The sequence below is a fragment of the Microcaecilia unicolor genome, chromosome 1 (genome assembly GCF_901765095.1).
Source record: "Microcaecilia unicolor chromosome 1, aMicUni1.1, whole genome shotgun sequence".
NCBI lineage: Eukaryota > Metazoa > Chordata > Amphibia > Gymnophiona > Siphonopidae > Microcaecilia > Microcaecilia unicolor.
In genome coordinates this window covers 219,341,627-219,363,740 of record NC_044031.1, presented here as the reverse complement: position 1 = coordinate 219,363,740, position 22,114 = coordinate 219,341,627, and the positions used below count along the sequence as shown (strand labels likewise).

At 42.9% G+C, this 22,114-nt stretch overlaps 1 protein-coding gene across 1 annotated transcript in view; it reads left to right on the top strand.

Moving 5' to 3' along the window:
• LOC115473352 (cytosolic 5'-nucleotidase 3A-like) overlaps positions 1-22,114 on the top strand; it is a 39,970-nt gene that overhangs the window by 2,993 nt on the left and 14,863 nt on the right. The window contains exons 4-6 of the mRNA XM_030208280.1: positions 2,521-2,610; positions 18,596-18,758; positions 21,467-21,667. Coding sequence (XP_030064140.1) covers positions 2,521-2,610; positions 18,596-18,758; positions 21,467-21,667 — 454 coding nt within the window. The remainder of the gene's footprint in view (positions 1-2,520; positions 2,611-18,595; positions 18,759-21,466; positions 21,668-22,114) is intronic.

Sequence of the window (22,114 nt, the reverse complement as noted above, 5' to 3'; positions counted from 1 at the left end):
CATGAAGGAAGCTTTCCTGAAGTATTTAGTGGAAGTATTACAAATTGCTCAGAAATATCTACCCAGTATTATGAGAGCTTATTATCTTTCCGGAAAGAAGTTTGCTTGCTCAAGAGAAGGTAGATTTACTTTGGACTCTTTAGAAATTAACCCGGTTACTCTTGGTCTACGCTACCAATCTCCTTAGAGAACGTAACTAATAGAGATAAATTATTTTTCTTATTCCAAGCATAGGGAAAACATTTTATGAATGAGAAAATTTGGATCTAATCCAGATGTTTCTCAGGAGACACAAAAAAGGAGGAAGCAATTTTTGCTATTCTAGCCAGGTGTTCTCCAGTTGGGCGCATCTTTCTTCTTAAAATTTCCCTTCAAGTGTTTAGCGGTACAATTAAAGAAGAACATTATACGGAATGCTACACTTTGTGGCAATCCGTAATTATTATAGTGTAAAGAGAATCCCCAGAGGTCTTAGGATTTTAAAAACCCCTATAATGATTTTAGATGACCAGGATTATCTTGATAAGTGGTGCACCATTTTTAACAAGTGTTCATTAGATCTCATGATCTTAATAGCCAAAACCGCAAAGAAGAGTGAAACAATGTGCACCACTTGTGAGGAGAAACTTGATATACTTAAGAATGAGGATACTAATTTTAACTTTGTGACTCATGATGTGAATAGACATGTAGATAAATTGAGTCCTTGATATCTGTTGCTCAATAAATATTTTGCACTACAGTCAACCTCTGGAGACCTGTTTGGTTGGCCTACATCCCTTCCCTACTACTTCAGCTGCTCAAGAGTACTGGAATCCATTCTTCAGGACCCCTAGAGAGGACTCTCTTGGGAAAGAGAGTTTTCAGAATACTATGCTTTATTCCATCTAACTTATTGGTTCTTCATGGGCCAGTACCTTCAAGAGACTGCATAAGACTGGGGAATTTACACATTCTCTCCCTCAAGAAAAAAGTGAAGAACTCGGCTCACTAGCTAAGCAAAGGGAAGGAGCCTGGAAAGCACAAGATCAGGTCAGTCTTTGATGCTTTTGAGACAACGTCAAGAACTTCTGCAATTGGTATAAGATGTGAGCATCTGAACAGTGTTATGACATGCTGGAAAAGCTTACTGATGTGCCATGCAAAGAATAGTATCTTTGGAAATAAAGTGGAAGGTAATTGTTACTCAATGTGGCAGATAATGACCTGTATAGTCCATCCAGTCTGCCCAACAAGATAAACTCATAGCATAAAGTATGATGTGATTCTACATAAGCATACTTGATTTTATTTGTCCTTGCCATTTTCAGGTCACAGACTGTAGAAGTCTGCCCAGTACTAGCCCTATTCTCCAACTACTAAAGCGGTCACTGAAGCTCACTCCAGCCCATCCAAATCTCTCCTGCCACAATCAGGGCACAGACTGTAGAAGTCTACCTGGCACTGGCCTTGTTGTACAACTACTGAAGCTGAATCTATTCAGCCATGATTAGGACACAGATCATAGAAGTCTGCCCAGCACTGGCTTTGCTTCTCCATTACTGGTGTTACTACTACTACTACTTAACATTTCTAAAGCGCTACTAGGGTTACGCAGCACTGTACAGTTTAACAAAGAAGGACAGTCCCTGCTCAAAGAAGCTTACAATCTAAAGGACAACATGTGATTAGGTGTTGCCATCTAATCACCTCTAAGCTTGTTTGGTTCCATGCGGATTCCTTTGTATTTATTTGAATTCAGTTACTGTTTTCATCTCCACCACCTCCCGTGGAAGGGCATTCCAGGAATGTACCACCCTCTCTGTGAAAAAGTACTTCCTGACGTTATTCCAGCCCCCTGCAAACTAAATTCATGTGTTCTAGTTCTACCACCTTCCCTTCTCTAGAAAAGGTTTGTTCGTATATAATACCTTTCAAATATTTGAATTTCTGTACCATCACTCCTGTCCCTCCTTTGCTCCAAGGTATTCATCTTCAGGTCATCAATCTGTCCTCATATGTCTTGTGATACAAACCCCATTCCATTTTCATAGCTTTTCTTTAGACCGCTTCAAGTTTTTTTATGTCCTTAGGAAGATGCTGCCTCCAAAACTGAACACAATACTCCAAGTGGGGTCTCACCAATGACTTGTACAGGGGCATCAACACCTCCTTTCTTATACTTGTTATATCCTTCTCTATGCACCCTAACATCCTTCTGGCTGTGGCCACAACCTTGTTAAGAATGGTACACCACTTATCAAGATAATCCTGGTCATCTAAAAATTAGGGGGTTTTTACCTCTGAGGATTTTCTTTACACTACAATAATTAAGGATTGCCACAAAGTGTAACTCATTTCGTATAATGTTCTTTAATTGTACCGCTTCAAACCACTTATTCGCTGTCCTTGGAGAATACCTGCTACAAGTAAGTATCTTTGCTTTATTTCATCCTTGCATAGTTGGTGAAGTTCTTAATTCTCTTATTTCTAAAAAACTTGAAGATTGAGGTTTTCTTTCGCTTTCTATTTTTACTGTAGGTACACAAAATCACATATGTTATTGATTGAACAACATTTACAGAAAAGCAAATTTGCAGAAATCGTGAATGAATCAGATGTGATGCTGAAGTAAGTTTCCTTCCTTCCTTTACCCAATAGGACAGGGTGGAGGAAAGCTGCATGTGCTAGTGTCTTGGATGAGTTCATTTTGTTTCAATTTACATTATTGTGTCGTCAGAATTTGTAATAGCTGGAATCTTTCCTGTTCAAGTAGGAAATGATGAATAAATGAATTTCCAAGGCAAGTGTTTTAAGGGCTTTCTTCCATAAACAACTAATTTCAGGTCTTGCCACAACATTTCAATAGAGTTTAGGTTGGAACTTTCACTTGACTAATCCTAAATGCACAATTTCTTCCTGTTCAGCCATTCTGTGGTAGATCTTGAAAATTTAGGGGATTGTCATTTTACGTAACCTACTTCTGACTCAACTAATGAAATGGCTTGACATTTCGTATATAATTTTTTGATATAAAGCTGAATTTGTGGCTCCATTCAGATGAAAAAGCAGCACCACATACCACAGGTGGGGGCAACCTCAGTTCTCAAGGGCCACAGTCTAGTCGGGTATTCCACAAAGAATGTGCATGAGATTGATTTCCATGTACTGCTCCTATTGTATGCAAATAGATCTCATGCAAGAGTCAGTTGAAACAAATATTTAAAACAGAAATAATGGAAAACCTAAACAAACAAAAAAAACCCTTTTAGCTTTGTGTTTTTACTAATGTTTTTATAGTTTTATGAAATCTGCATATATGTTGTCTTTTTGTAGTGCTTTCCTATCACCAATGGATTTCAGAGTGTGTTTTCTACTGTTTTAATATTATTTTAATGTTATTTTTATTGTAAACCGTTCTGATTTACCTTGTAATAAGTGACGGTCTAGTAAATGAATAAACGATGCATATTCATTGTGGAAATCTTGAAAACCCGACTGGGTTGTGGTCCGTGAGGACCATGGTTTCCCACCCCTGCTGTACCACATAAAAACATAAGAATTACCATACTGGGTCAGACCAAAATTAGTCAATCCCAGTATCCTGTTGTCCCATCTAGGTCACCAGTACCTGGCATGATTTCAAATATTAGATGAATTTAATTCTGCTTACTCACAGGTATAAGCAGTAGCCTTCCCCGAACCTGCCTTAACTGTGTTTTCAGAAGTTACCCAAACCTTTTTTATACCCAGCTATACTATTTTTCCTACATCCTCTAGCTACAAGTTACAGGGTTTAACTATGCTTTGAATGAAAAATTCCAGGGCTTAAATATACTATAAAAGCACGTAATTAGACATATTTTTCAATTATTAACCTTTGTTTCATAAATACCTAGAACTTTGTGATTGGTAGGATATAGATTTTTTTTTATAAATAACAATGAAGGCAGTTTCCAAAAGTAATTTACCTAGATTTTCAGAAAGTTTTTGACAAAGTTCCTTATGAGAGACTCCTGAGAAAATTAAAACTCATGGGAGAGGAGGCAATGTTCTGTTGTGGATTAGAAATTGGTTATTAGACAGAAATCAAAGGGTAGGGTTAAGTGGCCATTTCTCTCAATGGAGGACTGAATAGTGGAGTGCCGCAGGGATCTGTTCTGGAGACGGTGCTATTTAACACATTTATAATGATCTGGACATTGGAACAAGTGAAGTGATTAACCCCCCTGTTTACTAAGCCGTGCGGCAATGCTGAGACAGCACATTCAAAGTGCAGAAGACACAGTACTATTCAAAGTTGTTAAAACAAATGCGGACTGTGAAAAATTGCAGGAAGACCTTAGGAAACTGGAAGACTGGACATCCAAATGGCGCATGAAATTTAATATGGCAAATGCAAAGTGATGCATTTTGGGAAGAACAGTCCAAATCATAGTTACCTGATGCTAGGATCCACCTTGGGGGTCAGCACCCAAGGGGTGTTGTAGATAATACGCTGAAATCTTCTCAGTGTGTGGCATTGGTTAGAAAGCAAACGGGACGCTAGGGATTATTAGGAAAGGGATGGTAAATAAGACTGAGCATACTATAATTCCTCTGTATCACTCCATGGTGCAACCTTACCTAGAGTATTGTGTTCAGTTCTGGTCGCCATATCTTTAAAAAAGATATAGCAGAATTAGAAAATGTTCAAAGAAGAGTCAGTAAAATGATAAAGGGGATGGAACTTCTTTCATATGAGGAAAGGCTAAAGAGGTTAGGACTCTTCAGCTTGGAAAGAAGATGGCTGAGGGGAGATATGATTGACGTCCACAAAATCCTGAGTGGTGTAGAATGAGTAGAAGTGAATCGATTTTTTTTTTACTCTTTCAAAAAGTACAAAGACTAGGGGACACTCAATGAGGTTACATAGAAATACTTTTTAAAAATAGGAAATATTTTTTCTCTTAAAAAATAGTTAAGCTGTGGAACTCTTTGCCAGAAGATGTAATAACAGCAGTTAACGTAACTGGGTTTTAAAAAGGTTTGGACAAGTTCCTGGAGGAAAAGTCCGTAGTCTGCTATTGAGACAGACATGGGGAAGCCACTACTTGCCCTGGGATTTGGTAGCATGGAATGTTGGTTCGTTGAGTTTGCATGTGTATTAGAGTATCTTGTTTTGCTTCAGTTTGGCTGCTCTTTGCTGCCCTTTCCCTACCCTCAAAAACTGGCACCCTGTGCCATGTACTCTACCTAATGGTTATGCAGGCCCTGGTAGTTCTTGGATTTAAGTTGAGCAAACTGCATCTTGTCCCAGCAGGAAACTCCTGTGGATTAATTTTTGAAGGAACAGGAAAAGGCCAGCTTTCTGCTCCCAATTGAAGATAGAAGTGAAGCTACCATTGGATGTGTTCTCCCTATGTTAACTTGTGCATGCTTATCATCCACTATGTTTTGTGGCAAACACTTTGAAAAAAAGTAAAAGAAAACAAGGAAATATTGTAAGCCTTGCTTCAGGCAAGACTTGACTAGATACACACTTGGTACCAGGACCAAGTCTGCTCTCTCAACTAGTCCCTTCAATCACTTTGATGAGTTCTCTGGTACGATACGGAGGATTTACCACCAGAACCCAAGCATAGACTGCATTGTATGATAAACAGAGCTCCAATTGGTGTCCATCTATAACCTTACTATTTCAAATGTGCACAATACAGATTTATTTTGGGCATAAACCTTTATTACAACCTCTCTACTTAGCAAAACAAGATCTTGCATGTAATCCCTTAATTCAAAATGTTCAAAATGGTTAATGAGCCTCTTCCTGAGTCTCTTGGAAAGGGAAAATGGCAGTATCCTACTTCTGTTACAGTTCTTGTCTTTCATGCTTGGGATCTGTTACTGTCTTCTCCAGATTTTCCTCAAACATTTCCTGATCTTCTTCCTCAGTGCTGGAGTGCTTGTTGAATGCTTCTCCAAATTTCTCTGGGTGAACTTCTTTAATAGTAGCTCTATATTTTCTCTCTTTTTGTCTTACATTTAGTGTAAATAGGTTCTTCAGTAAGTTAGCTTCATTGTATCTCCTCAGGAAAGGGGCATGGATGAAAATCTTTTCCTGTACTTCTATTTCTTTTTCCCAAAATGAATATCAAAAGAAATAATAGCTTTCTTCAAGGACAAGCAGGATGGAAATATTCTTACATATGGGCGGAGCTTGCACAGAGACACTCTTCAACATTAGTACATAAGTATTGCCATACTGAGAAAGACCAAAGGTCCATCAAGCCAGCATCCTGTTTCCAACAGTGGCCAATCCAGGTCACAAGTACCTGGCAAAATCCCAAAAAAGTACAAAACATTCTATACTGCTTATCCCAGAAATAGTGGATTTTCCCCAAGTCCATTTAATAATGGTCTATGGACTTTTTCTTTAGGAAGTCGTCCAAACCTTTTTAAAACTCCGCTAAGCTAAAAAAAAAAACATTCTTTCCTAGAAGTGCTTGAAAGCATGTCTTCCCACAGGGCCAGGTCAGTCTTTGATTTTCTACAGAGCATTGTGGGTGCTCCCCCCCAGCTCGCATCTGTTTTTCCTTAGCCTCAGCAGCAAATGAATCCAGAAACTGGTGGGTTGTGTCCATCTACCAGCAGGTGGAGATACAAAATATTGTACTGAAGACAGATCCTGGACGGCCAGCCCCTTAGTCTGCATATCTCTATCTCCAGCAGGCGGTGGACAGCTTCTCTCTAGCTCCTGGATTCTTTTTCTTTGGATACATCCAAGGCCGGATTGGCCAGTTGAGGAAGGGGGTGTTTGACCAGCAGGCGCCATCCTTGGGGGATACATATTTGTCTAGGTGCCTGCCTCACCCCGGTGTTCCCATTTCCTCCTAGTTGATTTCTGTTTGTGCTCAGCCTTCCTCACACAAAAAAAAGAGCAGATTTTTAAAAAACCAAACAAACAGCAATCTAGAGGCACACAGGCGATCTGACTATTCTGTGGAGGAGTTTGGCGCACCGCATTGTGCACAGCAAGCCCTGCCTTGGGGGACTGCAGAGATCCACGCCCCATAGCAACTGTAGTGAGTGCCTCACTTTCCTTCCGTTTTCTTGCCGGCGGGAGTTTTGCAACGGATGCGCAGGGGAGCATGGCAGCTGAGACTGTCAAGCATTGCTTCCACTGCGGAAAGCAGCATTTGGCTGCGGGTGTCTGCCCTACGAGCTGCGCTGAGAGCCTTGGGAGTTCTGGTGGCTTAGCTTCAGTAGAGGTGGCATTTTCCAGGGAGCACGCGCCATCTTGTATTCTCATACTGACATGGTGCTTGCTGAGCAGGCAGCGGCAGGGTTTCCCACTGCAGATTCTTCGCGCTCTGTAGTGCTCCAGGAGGTCAGTTCGGGCAGCGCCTCTGTGAGGGTCTGTTTGGTTGGGTCGGTTGAGGCTCCTGGGGTGATTCCTGGGCCCTTACCCTCTGAGGAGTTTATTCCCCAGAGTTTGTGCTACTGTTGCCCCAGGCCTATCTGATGAAACAGGCTCTGCCTCAGCCTCTCCCTCCTCATCTAGATATTCCTCCAGCTGACCCCATGGAGGTCTTGGGGCAGTCATTGAACCCCTCTTTGGGGGATCCAGTGCAAACGAGACATCGAATGAGCCCCATGTTTGAAGTGGGGTCAGTGGACCCTGTTTCCCCTGCCGCTTTTCTGGCGGCCGTTTCAGGGGACTCTTTGCACCCTTCTCGCTTAGATGAATTGGGGAAACCAAATGACCCCACAGCCGTCCATATTTTGGAGGAGTTGTCCTCTCTTGTCTTGGGGGCTTTGGAAACGCTGAATATTTCTGATCCAGACGCGCAAGCCGCAGCTACGATGAACCTGAAAATGGCGAGTACTCAGAGATCCTCTAGAGCATTTCCAGTGCATGAAGCCATCTGAGAGTTTATTACGGGTTTGAAGGTGGCAAAGGCTATGTCTCGCCTCTATCCTGTGGTTCAGGAATGGGTGGAACAGTTTTTCCTTCCTAAAGTGGATGCCCTGGTGGCGGCATTCACTAAGAAAAGCACTCTCCCGGTGGAGGGTGGTGTGGCGTTGAAGGACATGCAGGATAGATGACTGGAGGCTTCTTTGAAGCACTCCTTTGAGGTGTCTGCTCTTGCTTTACAAGCTTCTATCTGTAGATCTTACGTGGCTAGGGCATGGCTTAGCTGGTTTCAGCAAGTGCTGGAGCAGGACCGAGATTCTTCCTCTGCCTTGGCGGCGTCTGCACCCCAGTTGGAATCAGTTAGTGTATTTAGCAGACTCCCTGTATAATTTAGTACGGGCCTTGGCCAAAGAAATGGTTCTTGTGGTCACGGCGCATTGTCTGTTGTAGCTGCATCATTGGGTGGCTGATATGGCATCCAAACTGCATCTTACTAAATTGTCTTTTTGGGGTAATTTTTGGGGAGGATCTTGAGAAGCTGGTGAAGGATTTGGGTGACTCCAAATCTCAGCATCTCCTGGAGAATAAGCCGAAGCCCAGCTTGTGGTCTGGAGTTTTGAGGCCTCGGTACTGCCCAGGATGTACATCTGTCATGGCAAGTGAGCCCTTGTGCTGGTCCAGAAGACCATGGTCAGCAAGCCCAGTGCTTCACCTGCAATGACCTCCGTTCCCCAGCAGTTGAACCCCTGGGTTCTGGTGGCCAACTGGACTTAGAGAGGATCTGGAACCCCCAAAGGGAAATAGAAGAGGGTCTCAAGGTGGAAAGGCAGGGCCAAGCTGTAGAAGAGGCGTTGGGTCCAGCCAGGAGGTCAATACAGGCAGCCAGTGGAGAGCAGAGTCGAGTCCAGGCTATAGGTCAAAGCAGACAGCAGGCGGAAAGCAGGATCAGGGCAGGCAGCAGGCAAAATGCAGCATCGGGTCCAGGCTATAGGTCAAAGCAGACAGCAGGTGATATGCAGCATCAGGTCCAGGCTATAGGGCACAGGCATCAGGTGATATGCAGTGTCAGATCAAGGCAGGCAAAGAACAACAGGCGAAAAGGTACAATCTGAAGAAGTACGCGGGAGCTCTCTGAAATCGGGTCATAGCTGAGGCCCCAAATTCAGAGAGAACCCTCCCTAAAAAGAGAGGGTGTCTGACAGGCTGACGTCAAGAGAGGTCGGTGCCAAAAAGAAGGGGACCAACCAAGATGGCCGGCAGGGAAGAGGACAGCAGCGCCCAAGAGAGAGAGCATACTGCACGCCCCAGCTGCGGAAATGCCAACAGCAGAAAGAGCACAGAGAACGGCACCCATCAACCCACCACTGTGTGTCCGTGGCACCTTGCCCCCACGCACCTGCAGTGGGAAGGTAAGCTGGGCTAGCATCTCCTGCAAGCTACCCTGTGTTCTGACAACATCCATGGGTTTCCAGCATTCTTGCTTCTAGCTGAGGTCTTCCTTTTGGGGCAACAAGAGGAACGCATGTACTTCGGCTCATCAGGGGGCCATATGGCATGCCTCCCAATGATGGAGTGCTGGTCCAATCATCACCATTTCAGTTAGGGGATCGGTTGACTCTCTCGTATGAGGAGTGAGCCAGAATTACCATGGATCAGTGGGTCTCGGATATTATCCAAGATGGTTACGAGCTAGAATTTTCCTCTGCCGTCGCAGATTGCGGTGCAGCACAGTGTCCAAGTGGCTAACAGTGCAAATCACCTTGCAGTCTCTGCTGGATCTGGTGGCCGTAGTGCCGGTCCCTCTCGGCGAAGAGCGACAGGGCCCAATATTTCATTTAATTCAGCGTTCTCCGAAAAGGTGTATCCTGCCGTTCCATTTTGGACCTCAGGAAGGTGAATCAGTTTCTGAAGGTCAGACATTTCCACATGGAAACCCTTCGGTCGGTGGTAGCAGCGGTGCAGCCTGGAGAGTTTCTTACAGTTTTGGATCTCAAGGAGGCTTACTTACACATTCCCATTTGGCCTCCCCATGAGCAGTTCCTTTACTTTGTGGTTCTTGGTCATCACTTCCAATTTTGGGCACTTCCTTTGGCCTGCCTATGACCCCTCGGACTTCCTCCAAGGTTACGGTGGTGGTGGTGGTTTATCAACTCTACGAAGGGCCATCTTGCTCTGTCTCAGTCTTTGGAGTATCTTAGGGTATGCTTTGACACAGCGCAGGGTGAAGTCTTCTTACTGGATGAATTTATGGCGAAACAAGCTTCAGATTCAGGTTTGCCAACTCTTGAGGGTGGCAAGTCCCCATTCTTGGGATTATGTTCAGGTGCTGGGGTCCTTGGTGGCTACTCTGGATGTGGTTCCGTGAGCGAGGGCACATACGTCCTCTGCAGCACTCGTTGCTGAACATGTGGTCGCCAGTGTCTCAGGAGTATCGGCGATGGCCGTCATGGTTGACCCAGGCAAGACGCTTCACTACTCCAACCTTTGTCTATAGCCTCCCCATCGTGTGTGATGATTGTGACAGATGCCAGTCTGGCTGGTTGGGGGGTCTCATCGTCTCCACTGGGTATGCGCAGGGATGTTGAATAGAGATGTAAGTTGGCTCATCAATCACCTGGAGCTGTGAACAGCGAATAGCGCCCTTCATGTTTTTCAGGGTTTGTTGGAGGACAAGACTGTTCGCGTTCTCTCAGACAACACAAAAGCGAGTGGCATACATCAATAGGCAAGGCGGCATGCGTAGTGTTGCATTGGCTTTGGAGACGTGGAGCCTTCTGGAATGGGTGAAGGCCCACATCCTTTGTCGGCGGCACATATAGCGGGTCAGCTCAATGTACAGTCAGATTTTCTCAACTGCAATCTCCTGGATTATTATTATTATTATTTGTTGCATTTGTATCCCACCTTATCCCACCTCTTTGCAGGCTCAAAGTGGCTTACAATACATCATGATTAGTGGAAGAATGTTAATAGATAAACATTTGATATTACAGGATCTTGGTCATTTTGATGATGGTAAAACATACAGAATAAACGATATCATAGTGTACAAGCAGATATTAAGAATCAAGTTCTGAAGTATATGTGCGAGTTGTGCATTTTCTCATTTGTTAATCTTTGTGGTATGCTTTATTAAAGAGATCTGTCTTCAGTAATATGCGAAAGTTCGTTCTTTCGAATGTCGATTTCAAACTGCGTGGTAGTGCGTTCCAAAATTGTGTGCTCAGGAAGGTAAAGTTTGACGCATGCATTATTTTGTATTTCATTCCTTTGCAGCTGGGGAAGTGCAGATCAAGGAATGTGCGAGATGATATTTTGGCATTCCTAGGTGGCAGGTCTATTAGGTCTGACATGTATGCTGGTGCGTCTCCATGGATAATTTTACCTTAGGAACACTATGAGCCCTAATGGGTTAAGCAAGGAGGTGGAGTTGCTAAACTTGTGAGAGGGTATGTAAATTCAGTCTCTTTGAAGCCTCGATATGCGCATGTGTGGGCATCTTTTGAGACGCTGCCACCGGCACATCGATGACTGCTGAGTGTTTGGCCACCTGTAGAGCCGGTAAGAGTTTATAGTATTGGTTTTTAAAACGGATGAGTTAATGTTTGTGAAAAATAAGTAGATGTTATTATTGTTGCTTATTTAGATTGATGACCCCTGAAGACGCTTTTTGCGAAACACAATCGTGTAGGGTCTGTACAATACTACCTCAATGAGCAAATGAGATGTTACAAGTGATGTAAGCTCCTGAGAGGCAGCATGAAGTTGAAGGAAAGAATTACTGATTAAAGATTCAGCAGTGGTTCCGTGAAGATTGGAGTCACGCTGTGAGAGAAACTGTGTTGTGAGCCTGCTATAACAGAGAACAGTGAATCAGCAGTGGCTTACGCTGTGAAGCAACACTTTGGTTTGAGCCTGGTGTGGTGGAGAATTGTTAAATGAGCAGCGGGCTGGTCTTTGAAAGGCAAGATAAAACAACACCTGATATGTAGAGAAATTCAAAGACTGGTAACAAGTGGATTGAGAGAATGTTAATGAAGAAAAGTTTTCTTTGACTGACTGTGTAATTGGCAGGCTCTATAATAATATTGTTGTTGAAATTTTGGTGAAATTATGAGTGGCACAATTATTCCAGGTACTGCAATGGTGTATTTATGTTAATGATTTTAGGGATTTAAGATTGTGTGAGTGGATGAATGATTGGATATATTGGGAATTTTAGACAATAATTGTTAGATTTATGATATTTAAATATGTAATAAAGATTGATATAATTGTAACAGTTGTTGAGTATATTACATGGATAATTTTGTGAACTAGTGAACATATTTTGAACGTAATGCGTTCTTTGAGTGGAAGCCAGTGTAGTTTTTCTCGTAGGGGCTTGGCACTTTCGAATTTTGGTTTGCCGAATATGAGTCTAGCTGCAGTATTCTGGGCTGTCTGGAGTTTCTTGATTATTTGTTCTTTGCAGCCGGCATATAGTGCGTTGCAATAGTCTAGATGACTGAGCACCATTGATTGTACTAGGTTGCGGAAAACACTCCTTGGGAAGAAATGTCTTATTCTTTTTAATTTCCACATAGAGTGGAACATCTTCTTGGTTATGTTTTTCACGTGGTTCTCTAGGGTTAGGTGTCGATCAATAGTGACTCCAAGAATTTTTAGGGTTTCTGAAATAGGAAGGTTTAGAGTTGGTGTGTTAATGGCGGTGAATTCTTTCTTGTTGTGTTGTGAGGTGAGTATTAGGCACTGGGTTTTATCTGCATTGAGTTTTAGTCGAAATGCGTCCGCCCAGGAATGCATGATATTAAGACTTTGGTTAATGTTGCTGGAATTTCTTTTAGGTCTTGTTTGAATGGGATGTAGATCGTTACGTCATCTGCTTAAATGTATGGATTGAGGTTTTGTTTTGATAGTAATTTGGCCAGGGGTATCATCATTAAGTTGAATAAAGTCGGCGAGAGGGGGGATCCTTGTGGTGCTCCACATTCAGGTACCCATGCGGCTGAAGTATTCGAGTTTGATGTCACTTGGTATGATCTTGTGGTTAAAAATCCCTTGAACCAATTGAGGACGTTGCCTCCAATTCCGAAGTATTCAAGGATGTGTAATAAAATTCCGTGGTCAACCATGTCGAAAGCGCTTGACATATCAAATTGTAATAGTAGTATGTTCTTACCGGTTGCAATCGTTTGTTTGAATTTAGTCATGAGAGTTACTAATACAGTCTCGGTGCTGTGGTTAGATCGAAATCCTGACTGGGAATCGTGAAGTATTGAGAATTTGTCTAGATAATTTGTAAGTTGCTTGGTCACCAACCCTTCTGTTAATTTGGTTATTAAGGGAATGGATGCTACTGGTCTATAACTAGTTAGTTCACTTGCACTTTTCATTGCATCTTTGGGTATTGGGGTGAGTAGAATGTTTCCTTTTTCCTTCAGGAAAAGTCCGTTTTGTAGCATGTAGTTCAGGTGTTTCGTTATGTCGTTTATGAATTGTTGAGGAGCAGATGTATCAGGTTGTTTGGGCATATATCTAGTCTGCAATATGATTTGGCAAATTTTTTGAGCGTTTGGGAGATAATGTCTCCGATAGTATCTCAAAGTTAGTCCAGGTCCTGTCCACTGGGTGAATGCCAGGGGTTGGGTCTAGGCAGTTGAGGAGTTCAATGTAGTCGATGGTGCTGATAGGTATTTTAAGTCGTAGTTGTACTATTTTCTCGTTAAAGTATCTCGCGAGATTGTCTGCTCAGGAGTGTCTGTGCTGTTGGTATGACTGGTGTTTATCTAATAGTTTGTTCACGAGTTGGAAGAGTTTATGTGTGCCTTGTAATTTGGTCCGATTATGGTTTTGTAATGTAGTCTTTTGGTTTGTCTTATGGTGTATTTGTATTTTCTGTGAAGTTGTTGCCAGTCGTTAAGTGTAGTGTCGTCTTTCTTTTAATCCAAGCTCGTTCTAACCTTCTGACTTGTGTTTTGAATTTTTTCAGCTCTTCGTTGAACCAAGGTGTTGAATTCTTTCTGTGTGAGGTTCTTGTTTGGGTTGGAGCAATGTTGTCTAATGTGAATCTGCATCTGTCGTCCCATTCTAATAGGAATTGGCTTGTATCTGTTTTTAATGACCAATCATTGTGGTAGATCTGTTGCCAGAAAATTTCCGGATCTATTTTTCCTCTCGTGGTATAAGTTTTGCGTTCTTGTTTGTTCGGTAGTCCTTTTGTTCGCCATTGGAAGGAGATGTTTGCTTTATAATGATCTGACCATGGTGCGGGTGTCCATTTTGTGTTGCTAGTATAAGGTTTGTGTTGAGATCAAAGTTGTGTGATGATGTCTATAGTGTGTCCTTTTTGTGGGTAGGTTGTGTGTGTGTCTTATGAAGAACCCATAATTGTAGGAACTCATTGCATTCTCGGGTACTGGTTGAATTGAGATCTTCGAGATGTAAATTGATATCTCCTATTATGATGATATTTGAGCTGGAGACACAGGTGTTGAAGTCCATGAGGTGTTTTTGGGATTCATGCGAGTTGCCTGGTGGTCTGTAGAGATCAGGTTGAATGGGAGATCTCGGCAGCGGCGTTTCTCTAGATTCAGCAGAAGTGGAGAACGTCGATCTCGTGGCAAAGCATCTGAATGCCAAAGTTCCCCGGTTCTTTAACAGACAACGGGAAGTCGGCTCCATAGAGTTGGTTCTTCTGCAGCCCTGGCCGGAGTCAAGGCTTCTATACATTTTCCCACCTTGGCCCCTAATAAGGCGGGTCTTCCACAGGATCTAATGACACCAGAGAACAGTCATCCTAATAGCCCTGAATTTGCCACGATGTCCTTGGTATGTGAACTTCTGGTCGGTGCTCCCTTCGACTTCCTTTCTCTCTCCTGACCTGGTGCATCAGGGGTCCGATGCTGATGGAGGATCCCTCCCGCTTTGAATTATGGCCTGGCTCTTGAGGTTGAGGAAGAAGAGGTATTCTGAAGCGGTGATTGTTTCCTGGCATGAAGAAGAGAAGCGTTCTACTACTATGGCGTATGCAAGAGTGTGGCGCACCTTTGAGGAGTGAAGCGTGGAATGTGCCTGGTTCCCCTTGCGGGCAACGGTGCCCCAGATGTTGGCCTTCTTACAGGAGGGTTTGCAGAAGGGTTTGGTGTATAATTCTCTCCAGTTTCAGGTGGTGGCGCTTGCCTGCTTCTGAGCACACGTCAGCTTCATCTCTGGCAGCGCATTCTGATATGATATGATATGGTTCGTTTTTTTGCGGGGCGCTCGTCATTTGTGCCCTCTGATTTATCATCCATGTCTGACCTGGAATTTGAATTTGGTACTTAAGGCGTTACAGCGGGCTGTATTTGAACTGCTGTGCAAGATTTCCAACAAAGATCTTACTTTAAAGGCGGTATTTTTGGTAGCCATGGCTTCAGCATTCCGGATCGCCGAGATTCTGGCATTGTCGTGTCGGGATGCTTTTCTCCAGTTTTTGGAATCGGGGTTACATTGCGTGCAGTTCCTTCTTTTCTACCAACGGTCCTTTCAGCATTTCATCTCAATCTGTTTCTTTTTCTTCCCTCCTTTTCTAGATAAGATTATCCGAGAGTTTTTGAGGCTTCAGTTTTTGGATGTTCAGAGGGTGCTCCTGCATTATTTGCAGATGTCTAATGAATTCCAGTGTTCGGATCATCTCTTCATTCTCCTGTCGGGGCCTTGCTAGGGCTATGCTGTGTCAAAGGCGACTGTTGCACATTGGATCAAAGAGGCAAAATCCTTGGCCTATATTTTGGAGGGTTGGATTTCCCCTCCAGCGTTGCGGGTCCATTCTAAGCAACCTCTTGTGCAGAGACGGGTGTTTTTTCTTCCGAGTTGATTTGTTGGGCGGCTATTTGGGCTTCCTTGCATACATTTTCAAAACATTACAGATTGTATATGGCCATGTGGGCAGGTGTCAGCTTTGGTGCAACGGTACTGTTTCGGGGAGCAGCAACTTCCTACCCTCTTTAGGGAGTGCTTTTGTATATCCCACCAGTTTCTGGATTCATCTACTGCTGAGGCTAAGGAAGGAAAAATTATCTCTTGATCATTTTCTTTCCTTTAGTCGCAGCAGATGAATCCAGAATCCCACCTGTTCAGCTGCGTTGCTGTTCTGATTGTTGACGAGAGTCTCTTTTGTTTTTCTCAGGTTCGGTTAAAAATAAATAAAGAGAAAGGAACACATGAAAATGACAGGTTGGTCGTATACACCAGTGTACTGGAGTTTGACTCCGTACCAGTATGCTTTGTGTTTTTCACATTTTTGTGAGGAAGGCTTTCTAGTGTTTTTGCTTCTAGTTCTGCTTTGTGATGTGACATATACATACTATGGGGCTGGCCGTACAAGATCATTGTCTTCGGTACAGTTTTTTCTGTCTCCACCTGCTGGTGGATGGACACAACCCACCAGTTTCTGGATTCATCAGCTGCGACTAAAGGAAAGAAAATTACCTTTGGGGCAATTTGCCCTTTGTTTATTTTTCAATATCTCCCATTTTATAAGTGTCACACAGAGCCAAAACCCTCTCTCTAATTAGGTTTTCAGCACTTTTTAAAGTTTTCTGCTGCTCACCAGGCCCCCTTAGGCCTAGAGCTTCCCAGTCTGGGTTTCTTCTTCAACATCAAGCTGTTTGATATTTTCCTCAGCTATCTTTCTGGGCATGTCCCTTAAAACTCCCAGTAGTTTAAAGAAGTCCACCAGACACAACAGGACCATATCCCTTACAGACATCCATAACGGGTGCCAGCAGTGCCTGGGGCCAGACCACAATCCCTCTTTTTGTAAACTATATTCACAAATGTCAAAACAGGTATTAAAGGTTGTCAGAAGCGCAAATGACTTTTCTACGCTGATAAGTCCAGCCCATCGACTTTGGCATCGGTCTCAATGGCTCTGGGAACTGCATCGGACACTGGAGATGCATTGACACCAAGAAGGTCTCTGTCTGCCTGTATTGGTCATCCTCCGATTTCACTCTGAGGTCATGGATGGATTCATCTTTCTCCTGGTCAACGTCAAGAAAGCCCAATGCTGTGCATTAAGCGAAGGCCAAGAACCATCAGCCCTGATTTTCTGCACCCCCCCCCCCCCCAAAACACAGCATTAAGACATCATGTCTTTGATACCCTCAAAGCGCCGCTAATGTGAAAGAAACTCGCTGTGCTCATTAGCACTCTCCTGAAATCACTTCATTGACTCCCTATCCATTTTCGCATACAGTTCAAAGTCCTCTTATCGACTTACATCGTGCTGCACCATATGCCTGGAGTAGACTTCCTGAGCTGGTATGTTAAGTTCCATCTCTGGCCATCTTCAAATCTAGGCTAAACCCCCACCTTTTTGATGTTGCTTTTAACTCCTAACCCTTACTCACTTCTTCAGTACCCATATTTTACCATTCCCACCTTAGTAATTCCCTTATTTGTCCGAATTAGATTGTAAGCTCTATCGGCAGGGATTGTCTCTTCATGTCTAGTGTACAGCGCTGTGTATGTCTAATAGAAATGATAATTAATAGTAGTGGTGTGGCTGCCTTCAAAGAGTGACTCCTGGCCATGATGCAGGAAGAGTTGGGGTGTTTCCTGGCCTAACATGACGCCATGGCATTGAGGATATCAACATTGGCTTCTTGGGAGCTCCAACCCATCCTCAAGGCCCATACCTTGCCAGTCACACATGCATCAACATTGGAGCCGATGCACACTGAGATCATGTGGATATCTTCCTTGGAACATTGGAGGTCACTAGTTCTTCAGCACTTTTGTCCAGGGCCTAACTAGAGTGTCAGTATTATTATTATTTATTGCATTTGTATCCCACATTTTCCCACCTATTTGCAGGCTCAATGTGGCTTACATAGTTTTATTAACATTGTCGTTCCAGGATATCAGGTACATTTAGTAATGTGCAGAGATTAAGTATAGGAAGAAAGAAGGGAGTAACTATGGTAGGTATAGAAGGTGGGCTTTCATAGCTGAGTGGGTTGGATGAGGTGGATTAGTGAGGTTGAAAGCAGAGCTGGAATGGGTAGGACTGAGGACTGCTCGTGCCCCAACTACACACCTAGATTACCAGGGATTGTAAGATAGGCCAAGGGGGGCCTACAGATAGGGGAGAACCACTTGGGGGGGGGGGTCTGGGAGGAGGGGTAATTCCTGTTTTGGAGGGGGGGACAAACAGGACAAAGCACACATTTTCAGCTTCCACTGAAAATATCTAGTTATTTTCAGCCAAAACCGGAAACATGGCCGATAATTAATATATCCTTTCAGACGAAACCAGGCAGAAGAAGGATTTGGGGTTGTTTGGCCTCTACTCTACAATCACAAACTTTGTTCTCCTTGCTTTTGTGTTTCCTATATAAAAGACGCACTATATGTAGCACCCTACCTTATACAATACATCCTTCTGTAAGATCTGTAACGAAAGAAGTTCAGATCATGAAAATATTTCTTCTTTAGGTTTGAATGTTGTCAGCTCACTGAAGTATTATTTTCAGTTTTACATGTTGTAAATCAGCCAGGTATTATCACCCAACAACCTACTAATCCTGCTGCACCCTTTTACGTAAGATACAGGGTAAGAATTACTGAATGTGGTAATCTTCATTCCAAGAAGAAGAAACTTTTTGAACATTTGCAGAAGCGTTGCATTTTAATAACTGATGACAAGAGAACCCTAAATGGAATGCTGTTTTTCAGGGAAGGATACGAGATTTTCTTTGATAAACTTAATGAGCACAGTATTCCTGTGTTTATATTTTCTGCTGGGATTGGAGACATACTGGAGGAAGTCATTCGCCAGAATGGTGTCTATCATTCTAACGTGAAAGTGGTCTCAAACTTCATGGAATTTGATGAGAATGTAAGTACAAAATGAAACTTCATGGAATGCACTAGTAAAATGTACTATAAAATGGAATGTTTCTGCCAGTTAATTAGCAGAAAGTTATAATGGGTTCTGTCCAGTGTCAGCATTCATTGTCTATGTATGGTCCCGGGTCCAGTTCACAGAGGCACTGGGTTCGTAGAGGCAGTCAGGTCCAGTTCACAGAGGCAGACATCCAGCAGCAAATACCTCTCCACTGACGCAGACTTCAAAGATTGAGAGAGGTCATATGCCAACAGTTAATGCGTGCAAATGCTGTTAACATGCATTATTTACCAGAAAGACTAATTGTATAAAATGGGCCTTGTGGTAAATAAGGTGCATGAATGGCATTAACATGCAATGTGAATAAATAAGCCCCTAATTGATAAGTTGTGTTTGACAGTAAGGTCTACAGTAGTTTACTGCCATGCATTCATCTTAGGTATGTATATTTTTATTTTTGTCCATGCACTGATACATCAGCCAAAAAACCCAGTGACTCAGGAATAGGAAAAGTGGAGAAAAAAGTACACAGTAGTGTTTTTGTCATACACACAAAAGAGGTAATTTTGTAAAACATTTTCTGTGTGTAAAACAAAATGTGCATGCATAGTTGTTTCTGGGAGCAATATTTGAGTGGAGCTGAGGCAGAGTTGAGAGGTACAGACATACTTTAGAAAATATACACAAACTCACATAAAGTACCTGCACACAGTTGCACCTGCTTCAGAGAATGTGTAACTTTGTATGCAAGCATTTGCTTGCTACTGTGGATTACTTCTGCAATTTTAATTCGGCAAAATGGCCATTTTTTTTTTACCAGTGGGCAAAGGGGACAACTGCCCCGGGCTCCTGCATATAGAGGGGATCCCACTGCATATTAGTCAAGTAAATTTATCTCTCTCCTCTGCACACACACCCCCACCCCCCGCACGACTCCTACATCACTCTCTGTCCCGTCCCTGTGCTCTTTCGTAATACTTCACCACAGCGGTGTCAGGGCCTCAGAGACGCATCCCACCTACTCTGATGCTACTTTTTGTTTTCCGTGTAGGCGGGACACATCTGAGAACAGGCCCTGGATCCAGCAGAAGGTTCATTGTCTTAATCATACGAGGACTGTGGGACGGGAGAGAGTGGGTGGAAGTAAGAGAGGCAGGACTCACGGGAGGTGGGGGTGTGGAGAAGGGGAGCAGGCCAGGAAGATATGTGGTCCGGGGGGGGGGGCGGAGTGGGGAACATGGTAAGAGACAGGAGAAGCTGAACATAGGGACAAATAAGGACATAGAAATACTGGGCAGGCAGATACAGGGATGCAGAGGGCCAATGGTGGATAGGGCGAGAATAGGGACAAAGGAACACACAAGCAGTACTGGAAAAGGGAGAGATAGAGACACTACTGGATGGAGGGGGAGATGGGGATATAAGGAACAATGCCGGAAAGCTGGGGAGATGGTGAACAATAGATGAAATGCAGGAAAAGGGGGTAGATGGGGACACAGGGGTTATGCTAGACAAGGGAGAGATGAGGACGCTGGGAGGGCAGATGCCAGAAAAGGGGGAGATGGACCCAAATGGCAGATGCTGAACTTGAGGGTAGAATACGGACAGAGAGACATGCAGAGTCTGATCTGAGGTTCCAATTCAAGTTTTTTTGTCTTCATATCTCTAATACTGATGTGTGGTTCCTGTAATTTGTACTTGTGACCAAGGTGCAGTATCTAGCATGCAGTTCCTGTATAGAAATCTGTACCAGTCCTGTTCTTTTCTTTTTCAGTAGGTGGCCTATTGGAGTTCTAGGTCCTGGTGTAATATTTACAGTGCTGCTGTTACATGAATAAGTTTGTCCTTCTTTGAGTCCTGGTTATGGTATCTGAGTTTTGGAAAATTTTGTTTATAGTGTTTTCCAATGGAGTGATTGTGTGTTGGCCTTACTAAGATTACATCAAAACATTAATGTAATTTTTATTTGGTATAATATGAGACTGGGTTTTAGAACATATTGCAAGATCTGTTGTGTGCTGAGGTGGTTGTCTTTTATAGCAGACTTTTGTATATCAGGTTTAAATTATAAGACACTGCCTCTTGAGGGTTTTTTTAATACAGTTGAATTGTTTCCATAGATGTTAATGTAGTTTAATGTTCATAAGTATTTGAAATAGAGTTTTTAAAATATGTAACATGCCATGATAGTGAAATCCATTTTTAGATTCACATGAAGGTGGTATTTGTCAATAAAAGTAGCCAACAGCCCTTCCTTAGGCTTCAATCCCTTCATCACTTTGCCAAATCTATACCCCAATTGCACCAGGAGAAAAATCTCACTTATCTTTGGGATAGGCCAGCATTTTTCCTCCCCTCCGTTCTCCTACTCCAGCAGATTTCTGCCCACCCCCACCAGCCCTACTGTTTCCATAGAAATAAAAAAATTAAAAGGCAGTATTGGTGTGGAGCTGCTGTATAGGCTGTAAAGCTGATCGCTCTGCTGGTCCTACCTCTTCTGTCATGGATTTCCTGTTTTTAAGGTACAGAACCAGCAGAGTCATCATCACCGTGACCTAAACAGCAAGATAGTTCAGACAGTGAATAAAGCATGTGATTTGTAAATCAGGGTTCATGTTCACCTTTGCAATATTTCTAAGTAGTGAAAATTCAGTGTCTTGCTTATACAAAGTTAATTTGAACTTTTTTACATTTGACAGGGTATACTGAAAGGATTTAAGGGTGAATTAATCCATGTTTACAACAAACATGATGGTGCTTTGAAGAACACAGAATATTTCAGTCATTTAAAGGACAACAGCAATATTATACTGCTTGGGGATTCCCTTGGAGATTTAACTATGGCTGATGGAGTCGCAAATGTTGAAAATATCCTTAAAATTGGATTCCTAAATGATAAAGTAAGCATATTATTGAAATTAATTTGTGGCATGATGTTTACTGAACATTTTAGCTTCATGTTTGGGGAAAGGAAGGCGATTTTTACTCTTTCTCTGATGACAAACAGGCCTATAATTCTAAGATGGGTAATGCGGGTCCACATTGCCAGTCCAGAGCTTGTAACAAGCTTAAACATAGGTCTTTGAGCACGAGATGCGCGAGTGCCTTCCTGTCTGCCATGAGATTGCAGGACCAGCAGTTCTCTTTTTCCGCTGTGAGGAGAGGACGCGTTTGTTATCCACTCCTCACAACTGGTTCGGATTTGGTTTATTTGTGCCTTATTTTATTCCTTCCCCATATTTTTTAGATTATTTTTGCCTTTTTTCTAAGTTTTTTTCTTTGTTTTACTGTGCTCACTGGGCCACGTTTAGGCCTGAACTCCGATTGGGTTTTTCCCTTTTTTTTGG